The sequence below is a fragment of the Megalops cyprinoides genome, chromosome 8, assembly GCF_013368585.1.
Source record: "Megalops cyprinoides isolate fMegCyp1 chromosome 8, fMegCyp1.pri, whole genome shotgun sequence".
Classification (NCBI taxonomy): Eukaryota; Metazoa; Chordata; class Actinopteri; order Elopiformes; family Megalopidae; genus Megalops; species Megalops cyprinoides.
This window is the reverse complement of record NC_050590.1, coordinates 24,293,857-24,306,770: the sequence shown is the minus strand read 5'-3', so window position 1 is coordinate 24,306,770 and position 12,914 is coordinate 24,293,857. Positions and strand designations below refer to the sequence as shown.

General features: G+C 39.6%; 1 protein-coding gene across 3 annotated transcripts in view; it reads right to left on the bottom strand.

The window, feature by feature from the left end:
- The window catches only part of LOC118781616 (liprin-alpha-1-like), a 49,826-nt gene extending 37,133 nt beyond the window's left edge, over window positions 1-12,693 (bottom strand). For all 3 annotated transcript variants that reach the window (XM_036534624.1, XM_036534622.1, XM_036534623.1), the window contains exons 1-2: window positions 11,722-12,693; window positions 8,898-9,161 (exon numbers count right to left, since the gene is read on the bottom strand). In XM_036534624.1, the coding sequence (XP_036390517.1) occupies window positions 8,898-9,161 (264 nt within the window). In that variant the 5' untranslated portion in view covers window positions 11,722-12,693. The remainder of the gene's footprint in view (window positions 1-8,897; window positions 9,162-11,721) is intronic.
- Between the last annotated feature and the right edge of the window lie 221 nt (window positions 12,694-12,914).

Genomic DNA, 12,914 nt, shown 5'->3' with positions numbered 1-12,914 from the left:
CTACAACACTTCACATATTATTCATAATACCATTTTTCCATGTAATATATTGCATTACACGTTTGGGGCTTGGAAATATTTGAGGTAGCTTGCGAACTCTAGTTGTTGTTGTTGCCTGTTGTGGCACTTTAATATGACACCATTGGTACACGAATGAGTATGTACTTCCACTTGTGGACGTCAGTTGAGTAGGCAGTACTTCAATGTGGCCCAGGACACATTCGCGTACACACTGCTAAAAGAATGTGGCCATATGCAGTCCAGACCACCTCCGAATGTGGTCTGAGCATTCGGATCTCAATGCATCTTGGGTGCGTTCATACCTGTACTTAGAGCTGTCCACTTGTGATTGGATCACCCAAGATACGATGATCCATGTTAATGCCAGGTGTGAACAGGGCCAGAGTTGCCACCCATAGCCCCCTACCGGGTTAGGCTACAGCCCCCTCACCTCATTATTGCAAAAGGGCTTTCACCATTTAACTACTTGGCCTCAGAATGATGTCCAACGATTTTACAAAGAAAAAAATGTGAAAGAAAATGAAAAATGTGAAAGAAAATGTTCTGAGCTTCACTGATTATCCAACTACCACAAACTGTATGGTAGCTTAACAATAGTATTCATGACCTTTGCTGCTATTATGCAATGTGTTTTCCAACACTTTATTTGAAGTATACTTCAAGCAGATGTCTGGGACAGGAACCTCTATCCTTACCACCAAGTTACCAGAAATCATGCCCTGAGAACATGGAAGGAGCTCACCCGAACACTTCATTTATCAGAAGATTTGCACATTTGAGGCAGAGGGTGATGAAACACACTCAGGGTTTGTCTTATCATCATAGTTACTCATAAGTGGTGAAAATGCTCTATTAAGTACGGTTATTAGTTTTTCAGCCAAAGAACAGCTACCTCCAAAGGAAGTTCAGATAGTTAGGTTTCAGATCAGCTTTCCATTTCTCACTGCCCAGACTTCCAAACCCCAACCAATTATTCAGGTGGACATCTCAAAAGGCAGAACAACCATTTCTTTTGATTCACCTATAATAATGCTCATACTAATAAGACTGTCAACAAGACAGCTGCTGAAGAGGAGCAGGATTGGTGAAGTATGGCTGTAGATGATTTATACATGCTTTCTCTTTGAAAAGAAATGTGCATCCTCTACATAAAAAGAACTACTTAAAGTTCTAAAAGGGACTCTATTTACAGCACACAGCTGTTGAGTTGAGAAGTAGTCCACATATTCAGCTGATTAACAGGGGCTCAGCTGGAACACAAGACTGGAATATTACATAGAGAAGGGGCAGCAGGACACAAGGTTGCAAAGTCTCTGAGTTCCACCAGACCCATACTGTCTTCACCATGTCCCAAAAGAAAGAGGAACTTCAGACTTTCCATGACATATAAAGAGTGAATCAACACACGTTACCTCTCAAGCTCACACTAAAAGGTTCCTTACAATCATAGATACACACTTCAGAAAAATTCTGATTAAATTAAGGCAAGTGAAAAAATTCAAGCTGGAACATTAAGGGGAGAGTAAGTGGAAGAGCTGGGGGGGGGGGGGGGGGGGGGGGGTTTACTCAATGGGATCTATCTGAAAAACTCTTTTTCCCTTCCTAAGCCCCTCAGTCTTCTTCAGTTCGCATGACAAGACCAATAAGCCTGTTCCCTCTTCTGATTAAAAAACGAGGGGGGTGCATGAAACAGGCTGCATTTTCCCACCAGCACAAAGTGCCCACTGTACTGCAGAAATATAAATGCCATAAAACTCGTCACTAAGCCAAGATGGGGTTCCATTCAGTACTGTAATAGCTGGGAACCAGGGAGATTTGACACTAGAGGCTTCAGCTTATGATAAACCAAACCAAAAGCAGAGCTTAAGTGGCCAACTTACAACAGGCATGCAACTACAATGTTGGTGAAAAAATTCACTTTGTGATGAAAGCACAGCAATACCATTCTGTAGACTTGAAATGTGTTTTGGTTGTTTTGTTTTAAACACAACATAGAGACCACCATGCATTTTATGAATGAGGTACAGCTCAAAAAGGACTAAGACTCAAATGCCAGTGTGGCACGCCTCCTCAAAACCTTTAGTGCATTCTGCGCATGGAGCACTCACTCAAAGGAGAGGGAGACCAGGAGGAACGGAAAGAGGTCATTGTGTGCTTTTAAGGAGGGTGGGTGGGCCCAGTGGCAACACTCTCAGAGGAGAGGGTGATAAAGTTATCTATTTAAAAGCTCTTATAGCAGGAAGGAAGGAGGGGATGGAGGGAGTTTGCTGGTTTCCTCTATTACCTCAGACATTACCAGACCACTGCAGGGGCAAGCTCTTCTACATACCACAGGCCACAGCTAGATAGAAGCTCATCTGAGAGCAAAGCAGTATGGCAGCAGCTAGGGATGTGGAAGGCTGTGATATGAAGGACAAGACCAAACTAAACCAGACTATGAAAAATGTTCAAAGAATGAGATCCTTATCTTCAGACAAAAATAAATGTTTCTCACAGCTCTGGAAACCTTCAAACCATGTAAGTGCAAAATGAGATAAACATTCACAGTTTGCCAACCTCTGAGCCAGACTGCTCACAAATGCATACAAACACAGCATGGCAGGGGAGAATATTAGACTTTTTGAACCTGCCATACCTGCCACAAAAGTAAAAGGGAAGAGAGTATACATCATTAAAGTTTTTCCCGTTGATGTGGTGTATTCCTTTTTGCAATATATCTATTGCATAAATATTGCCCACCAGTAGTACGAGGAAGAGCTGTTTGTTGAGACCTCACTTTTAAGATAGAGACTGTCGACACTGATGGAAACCACATAGCAGAGATGGATCCTGGGGACTGCACACTTCCCTGCTACATTTACAACATGTGTGCGGTGCCAACTGTTGGCCTGACCTTCCAGGTAACACAGACAACTACAAGCAGCTTCAATACACGTCGAGGAAATTCTCAAGGGGTCACTCTGCCAGCCTCATCATCCAGTGGCCATGCACTCCTGCACAGACCCAGAGCACTTTGGTACTAAATTTATTAGTCTGAGCACAGGACTTCCTGTCCCCTGAGAATCGATGAGCAATTAAAGCGATGCAGTTCACATTTGGAAAGGAGTGGGCCAGCCCACATAAACCATGGCACAGTGTGAATGGCTCCATGGATAAATCATATTGTCTTAATATTCTAAATCATTAGTCTTCCACCACAGACATTGCTTGAACACACCCCTTTCAGTCCAATGGTGTGGAATAAAACAAAACACAACCAAACAAATCTACTTAAAAACATGCTTAACACCAAATGATACAGTAATGGATGGAGCCCCACTGTTACAAGCTAATTAATATTTGAATATGAAACGGGTGTCGCATTTTGGGATTGCTTGTAACCACGACTTTAATTACATTTCAGTGTACTTCAAAATGAGAAACACATTAAACTGATTCTTTCACATAATAGAGACATGAAGTGAGAAAAAAACCCAATAATGTCTTGTTTTAAGAGCAGCTGCTAGACAGATCATAATTTGTATGGTGTGTATCCTTTTGCCTCAGGTGATTCCAAGAGGTGAGTTTCATGGTTAACAGTCTTAACTGTAGAATACAGTCTCAGGGCAGATATTACACACATCTGTGTACTTTCACAGGGAGCAGTATGTCCTTTAAATAGCTTTCACCAGTGTCATTTCAATAAGCATTTCAATTACACTTGTGCATCATGATATTAAATGGGTGTAGGATCTCAAACGTCATTCACAAAGAGCAAATCTCCAAACATCAAACACTGATGTTGGAGATTTTGTTGAAGCTGCTTACTGTCGCATCAATGAAACAGGCTAATGAGTCATTGCCCTTTTCATTCCAAAACAGCCAGCCTTTCCTACTTAAACATCCACTACCACACAATTTTACAGGGCTATTGTTTTAGCAATGGTGTTAAATAAAAAAAAATTCTACACATTTCACATTTCTATTTGCAAGAGTGAAATTAAACAGCTACAGCTGAAAATGTGCACTTTAAGTGATTCATGATGCTGACTACTTCTCCTATACAGTACATACAGAGAGGTTCTATATCATATCACAGAAAGGCATTCTATTACTGAATCAAATTAATTGAACACTGTCTTGAACCAATAATAATGGCTAATTTCATTTCTAATATGTAGCTGCACTCATAATTTGGCAAAAAATATTTACAAGCAAAGGAGGATACATACATCTGTGTGATAAACCTACATCTTATTTTCAGAGGGTATCTACATGCGATCTACTTTCATACATGACTGACAGTAGGGAATCAGGTCTACAGTGTCCGTGCTTAGACTAAGAATGGATAACACAATGTTGTAAAAAATGGTCAACAATGTGAAATGTCTTCTGTTTTCACAGTGGAAATTTACAGAGGTCACAAGCACACCATCTGAAAAGGCATCCAGCACTGGTGGCAACATTCTTACATGTTGTCCCTCTGCAGTGAAGCAGCACACACAACAGGCTTGTCAGACACCTGTTCTTTTCTAGAAGAAAATTCCACTCCATGCATTAACAATATGGGAAGCAAGTTTTGTATATATTCAGATAAACCTCCATTTCTTGTTTGGCTCAGTTGTGCTTCTCTGACACATTTGTAGTGAAGAGTGAGAACAGTCACCCCACCTCGCCTCAAACCTGGGTCTATGGGATACCAAACTGCAGCCATGACGGCGACACCAAAGAGCCAGGCTCATTGGTATGGCAGTCAGAGCGCATACTCAATAGTGACAGCACTACTAGCATTATTATTTTTGTGCCCCATTTTTGTGCTTTTCTGCCAAAGATAATAAATATTGACATAGACCTATAAATAACATTATTTTAAGCCCATATCACCTCTACACACTAGATGCACTTGCTGTTATTTTCACCTCATATACAGTACTTTCAACTGTACCTGTGGTTGGGGGTACACCGGTCTCTGACAGTTCACTTTCTGGTATGATACTCAGCATGGTCAAAGCAGGCCAAATGGAAGTAGGCTTTTTTTGTGATTTTGTCAAACCTTAGTGTAAACATATTCCACTTGCTCAGTCTTTTCCAATCCTTTAATAAGTCGATGGGATAGTGTGAACTCCAAAAATAGTTTCTATGAATGTCCATAAAATGAAAAAACTTGCACGCTATGGCACATACAGAAACAATTCCTATGTCTGTGGTATTTTATGTTCACCATACAGGAAACCAATGAGAGATCCTTATGAATCAGATAACTATTACCATTACAAATCTCAGTTAGGTTATCTACAGCAGTAAAGGCAACTCATCCATTAGAAGTGTATGCTTTAAAAATTAGAGGAATAGCTGTTATAACAATAGCCATGCTCATTTCCATATTTAGTAGTTGCATGTACTCAAGTAGTTTCTTTTTTGAGAACAAAATGTGAAAACCCAACTGTTATGCAGTATCAGCTGGCATAGAGGGGCAAGACACTTGCTCTGATTCAGCAAAAACCCCAAGAACGACTGAATGATTCCAAGCTTACATGGTGCCTACCACATACATTTGAACATGGCTAGTAAGAACATGGCTAGAACACAGTCTAGAGGCAGGTGTGATGGAAGAATTTACTACTGTAGCCTGAAGTATACTCTCACTAATAGGTAGCTGTTATTATTAATTTAAAATGTCAGTTTCAACAATACTTTTCATTCTGCTATCAGGCTATGAAACACAGACACAAACTTATAAACAATCATCAGTATCTCTAAGATATGGTAGCAATCATAGTGGTTGGGACTGATAAGGCTTTACATGCTGTCTGAGGGCTGACATTACACTTGAACCACAATCCAATGCTCTTCACTGAGATGTATTCAATGTGACAGGTCTACAAAATACATAAATATGAATCTTTAAAGTTCTGTCATGGACAACCCTCTTTAGCCCTCAGGTTGTTAAGTGAAACTGCAAAGCAGCTAACTTTAATTGTTACAGAGCTACTCTTCTCAAAACTTTTTCCTCTTTTTCACTCTACTTTTGGAATCACCGTTTGTACACAGTGAGCTTGCCTCACCAAAACATCCTCTACATTAGTGCAGGAGCACTGAAGCACAACAAGTGTATTCCTAAAAAAGAAAACACAGTTAACCCTTGGCCAATATTCCACTAGTCCCAGAGTTCACCATAGAAGGGCAAGTTCCAAATGGAGGATAAGCACACACACCCCTCCACTCATTTCATATGCATAACACACAGGTCGCTCATGACTCACTGAAGGGGCAGAACAGAGCTGATCACATTTCATCACCGCAGATAATGTCTAATTCCAGAGCCCAGACTCAGAAATGGACTTACTCTGTAGTGCTCAGTCTAAGCTTGTCGATGGGGCTATCCTTGCCTATATTAGCTAACTAACCAAGCAAGCTAGTGATCCACAGTACTAACTAGGAAATACAAAAATACTTCCATGAAAAGTAATGGATTATGGTGGCGGAGTCACATGTATCCTGACATTTACATTTACCATTTACAGCTGGACACCTCTCTCACTGTGGTACTACTTTCCCTCCAGGGGGCCCTAATTGCAATCCTTTAGTGACAGACCAAGCCCAATGAATCTCTTTGTGTGCATGGCGTACCTTTAATTACTGCATTTCTGCTGCGTTGCCCCTGTTAACCAGCTTGGGCCCAGGCAGAGGCCTTCTATGGGGCACCTTCCCTTACAAAAAGCCAGCTTATACAAGCCAATTCAAGAGTCACTGCTATAAGGCTTGCTAACTCACTAGCCAGCAACCACCACTGTTTCTGGGCCCTTTACCAATCCTTACTCTTCACTATAGCTTGTATAGAATGTGACAGGCTATATTTGGGAGACTTATACCATTGACTCTAGCCAAAGGAAACAGCAGGCCTTCCAAACCACAATCATCCTCAAGAAAGAGACATTTTTGCAGCATGAAAGCACTTGTCTCCCCAATTGCATCCAGACTGTCCAGTACATGAAAGGCTATCCATTACATAAGGAGGCTAAAGTTGCTGATTTCATAAGATTATTTTAATGAATATGGAAACATATTTTGTAGCGCATCTCCAGCCCATAACCAATAGTACATTTTAGTATTAAAGAGCTTTGCACTGAGAACTGAAGTTTTCATGCTTCATTTATCTGACATTTGATTCTGCATGAACTGGTAGAGATAACCTCTGCCTCTATCATATTACCTTACCAAAACCTAGTAACATTAGTACATCCACCAACCACTCTGTGTCTTACAATGGCACTCATAGTGATGTTAAACATGAATTTTGTAACCCAAAGCAATATTTGGGGTCAACTGTACAAATGACCAGTGCCATTACCAACCCAACTGTTACACCCTAACTCTTTACTGAGGCCCTCAGAACTTCTCTCACCTTTGATTACATAACTGGCTCCATTTATCTTCTAACATGTCATCCCACACGAGGGGCCTTCAAAGAGCAGACATGCCTGCCTGTATGGTCATGCAGGCAGGACCATCACCCAACAGACAAGGAGGACATACTTCCAGGCCCACACACACAGACAGGGGAGGGGGCATCATACTTCTACATGCAATACTAGTAAACTTCACACAACACAAAACCAAAAGCAGAGCTGCTTCAAGGTATCTGGGTATAATATAGTTCTTCCAAAAAAAAGAAATTTTCAAATAAAAAATAAAAAAATGAAATTTCTTGCTCTCCATCAAAAACAGATTGAAGCAAGTAAACAAAGAAAACATTCTGAGCACCGAGCTAAAAGCCCTTTATCTATTTTTTCACTGAATAAAATAAAAACACATCTAAAATGAAGTTTGGATTATGAAAATATTTACGTTTGGATTTAAGCCATGCAAATGTTAAACATTAAAGTCAAACTGATCACCAAATTCATAAAATACGCTGACAGAGAAAACAAATTCCCTCTAAAAAGTAGGTAAGATTTTTTTTTCCTTTTAGCTGGGGCTAAGATTGGCTATGAAATTATTATAAGTAGGGGCTGCTCACCATCCCTCACATTCTGAACTGTCCAGATGAAGACATAATTCTTCACTGGTTACTGTTAAGAAATGAAATGGCACTTGACTGTGACAGTCAAAGCTAGAATGCCCCTCATCATATTGAACAGGACATAGGGCTAATCTAATCCACACAGTTAAGGCCCTTTGTTATTCTCTTAGGTCATTTGTCAAGGGGAATATACTTAATATTTCAGTAGACAATTTGTGAGATGACAATTTAAACCTCAAAATAAAGTCTTGTTCAACCTTAGGGAACACTGTATAAAGCATGACAGCCAATAAAAACCAAACTTCACAATCAATGCTTGTGTTAACAGTTCTAAAAAAACATGAAGTTTACTACCATCCTGCAGTGCATCAATTTTAACATAGATGGGACTGAAATACTCAAATGTTTCAGCATTTTGCCTTTAATTAATATTGTTCTTTTTAAATACTTTTTAAAAAACACTAATATACCACTACAGGTACACAAGGTAAGAGAGAAATTACCAAGAGTTGCTCTCAATATTACCTGAACTCTTGACAACAAAGCCATAAAAGCAGACTAAAATCATGAGAAATAAATTGACTAAGGTCATTTTCAGCCTTAAGTCAAAACAGTGGTGCCACCTGGCTAAAAAAAAGATTCAAAGACCAAATCATGAAAATCATTATGTTTTTTCAATGAATCTCCCAGCCTTGTCTTTATTACAAAAATCATTAAATGCAAGTCTTTTTCATGAAACATCTTGAATTTTCTGAATTTATGTACCTGTGTTTTTACTTTAAGACTTATAACAACAGCACAATCCATTTACCAATATCCTAATAAGATAGGCTGATCAGCTTGATTTCAACAATATACACTGAGGCTCATTTACCTGGGGCAAGGCAGTGTTGAGCTGTCTCTGCAGGGAGTCTCGCTCGTGGCTGACTTCGTGGAGCTTGCTCTGTGTCAAGCCCAGGTTCTCCTGTGTCTCTCTCAGTGTATCCAACAGGCGGTCACGCTCCTCCAGCATGGACACCATCAGTGACTCAAAGTGGCCATCTGAGTCCGACTGCAGCGGGGAGCCCGAGCCCCGCTGCCCATTGCCCCCAGATGGGATCTCCGCCTCGCTGATCGTCGGCATCACCTCGCACATCATCTGGGGAGAAGAAACACCAATGCTCATAAATAAATAATGTGAATAAACAACAATTAAAAGCTACATATACATATGCCTCAAACTGTCCACAAGGGAAGATTATAATTAGTTAAACCTTGAGACTGGATAAACAAAACATCAGACCTGTGCATTTTAATTCTGACATCAGTTTTTTATAACTTAAGTAACTTCAGAATTTAACAGTGTTGTAGTGACATTTTGCAAATTCATGTAACTACAGGGTTTTTAGAGCTTTAAATTACAGGTTTAAAGCTCACTGTAAATTAAATATTAATGCAACTACTACACAACTTCAAAATGTATAGAATTCTTTCAGACTAGAATAGGTCAGACTTTAATTAAACACTGACGTTTCATGCCCTGTCACTGTCTAAATAACTACAACACTTCCTACATGTTAAATCTGAACACCAAAGGTGAGATTAAAGTCTGCTTGAGGCAATATTAATGTCACATTGTCCTTTCTGCTAAGAACAACATATAGGTAATCAAACACAAGTGAAGTATTTAATGCCAAATGAAAACAGTTCCATGCCCAACTTAGCTTTTACTTGCCCTTTTGAATCAGCTGTCCTTTCTATCTCCTTCGGACAATGTTAATTTTCACCCACTTCTGTCCAGTGTTGAGTTTAACAAGCAGTAAGGCACTGCCAAGAGCCAATGACAAATAATCATTCAACAATGCAGTGCCAATGAAAAGGAGCAACTTTCTTAAACTGTGAGTGTTTCCAGTAGATCCACAGGGAAAAACACACCAAGAGCTATGGAATAAGGCAGACAGAAGGAAAAAGTGTGTGGCCAAAAAAAGTCTGGAATACATGTCCACTGAGGGTAAACAAATGCTTTCCAATTCATTAAAAAATGCTACTCATTTTTTTGTAGAACTTCTTTAAATTTGGGTTCCTTCACCAAATTCACTCTGAACATTTACTTGATTTTATATTTTATCAGATTGCAATGCAGAATCTAGACCTGCCTGACAGTAAATTTGTACTACTGTTACAGTGTGGGGTTTTTCTGTTTGTCTACTCACTTCAAAGGTTTCTCTCTGAGAAAATCCTATAATTGATATTTTTAAAAAAGTAAATAAATAAACACATTACCACTTTATACATATGTGAATGCTACTCCAAGTAGCATTTTTCAGATAAAAAAAAATTACTTTAAGTCTTCAGATGATGGAAACTCGGGAAGAATAATCTGCAAAGGCAGAAATGTGATATATATCTTGTCAGTAGATATTTTATTTATTAATATATGTGTCATTATTGGCATTCTTCTGGTTTTCATACTGAAACCGAGCCATGTGGAATAGATGGGAACTAAAGGAACACCAGAGGAACAGGACCTTTCGACGGACAGTTTTTACTACAAGTTTTATGCGCATGTCTAATGTAAATGCGTCAGTAGCAGTTTTGACATAGTATAATAAGGTCAGTCGGAAAGAATTTTACAATGTAATTTGACGGGAAGGCCACTTTCCTGGGGACGAGAAAAAGTGACAGATGGCACACCTCTCTTCCATGCGCCTCTACTGTAAACAATAACGCTTTTCGTCACGTAAAAGCAGGTACTACGACGGCTTTTCATATTTACCTATACTTCTTCTGCAAAGGGTTGAACACAATTTAAGAAAAAAAATTCATGGCCAAAGGTGACATCAACGTGTAATCCATTACAATGGAGGTCTTTATCTGTAATGTGGAAAAATACGAAAACTAGAAAACCTGACAGTGGAGAAACGAGGAGAATCTTAGCTCGCGGAAACACATTTCATATGAAAAAAAAACCTCCAATGATTTGTATATCAGCTAGCTTGTTGCTTAAGCGGCAAAATGCAATTTCTTGCGATATGAAGACTCATACACGTTCATGTACGAGCCAATTTCAATGGTTGGTGATAGTTATAAATCAAGCAGGATGCACTTAACATTATGCCATGGATCTATTAATCTAAAATAACTACAAGAGATCATTTAATTTGCTCAAATAGCTACGGTGAATATAAGACAAAATGCGCCCTTCGCTATGGTGTTGGCTACATCTAACTTCAGCTAGCAAAGTGTCGGCAACTCACTCAGCTAGACAGCTACTCATTAACCTTAGTTCCATTTTGAGTTGGGGCCCAGCAGGTAACACTAACTAACCTGGGCAACTGGCTAGCAGGCCAGTCAGCTAGCTAAATTTTCCAGTGCCAAGCTTGGTGCTCTATGGCTTTGTGCAACAGCTTCGTGGTCGTACACTTTCCATTTATGTTCCTGCGAGTACTAGACTAATTAATATTTGTTGAACTAACCTACAGAAAGTTCAGTTAAAATTGTTTTACGTTATATTAGTTACCCAGCATTTGCATGCTTTCTATACTTGACTAGTGATCAAACAACAGTTAATCAGGCACTAGGAAACAAAGAACTAAAACTAAGACCCAGAAGAGTTTTCGATTTTGTGAGCTACAGTTAACTGGGTACATATATACTAGAAACACTGCTACGAATAACGACATCTCCACAATAATAAAAGAAAGGGTTTAGCAATTCACCTTGCCAGTAGAGACAGAACCTCTTCGTCAGGTCCACTTTGTTCCTTTTTCTAGTTAGTTAACGTGATCTTCAATTGAACCCTTTTATCCAATTTATCAACTTTGATCTTTATGTCAAAGTGTATGACAGCGGTGTATATTCCGAGCCATCAATCCAGTGCTTAATAAAAATTAATCAAATGTATCCAAAAGTTGGAAAAACAATCCCAAGGCCGCAACACGGCGCGCAGGAGGACAATTTTCGGACACTGTTCTTCGCTGCCTTCTCTGCTCGCTATCCAGTCTAGCTAGCTACATAAACATACAGCTAACTACTATAACCAAATGTAATTAACGTTTGTCTGCTAGCTCATGCGATTAGTTATACTGCAGCAAACAGTCATGATCAATAAAGGTAGGTCGGTAGCTAGTACCAACTAAATAACCCACAATATCTTTAGCTGCTGGGTAATGGTAGCTAAGGAAAGCCCTATATTAAATACTTAGCTAGCTAGCTCTGTAGCTAGCTAGCTTGGTTCTGAAACGTTTGATATTCATGTCGGACACCTGGTAACATTAAGTATGTAAGACATTTATAAACCACTTTTACGGTGAAATGATCATTCCCTCGCAAATAAATAAAAATTAACTACTATACCGTATTTCCTCTAACTACATAGCTAGCCATAAACTTATTCGTTGTTGAGGATCTAGCGTTAGCTAACTAGCTAGTTCAGCCGCGTCACCACACCAGTCAAGCAGCAGAAGAAAAGACAGACTCCGTCCCAAGAGAAGCCCAACGATAATCCAAGGCGAAGTGAAAAATTTACTGATTTAAAAATGTGGTTGTCCTAAATCATTTGGATACTGTGTTGCTTTGGGCCAAATAAATCCAGTTTCCATCCGTATGTGAAGTTTTCAGTCCCGGTTCATGGTAGTTTGGCTCACTACTCCTTAACACCCAACGCAGCAGCCTCAGCTTCTGCGAGCCCGGTTTCCCACTATCCCAATAAATCGTTAAATCTCTGCGTCCTGATGACGTCGACACGTGCACCACAAGGAAGCTCAGAGCGGGGAGTATAGCGCCCTCCCGAGGAATCATCATCGCATAATTACCTCTTTAGTCACACCATATTGTTGGGAATGGGGAAATGCATCACGAGCGAATGTAAAAAACATGTAACCTATCAGTCTCTCTATTATATATATATATA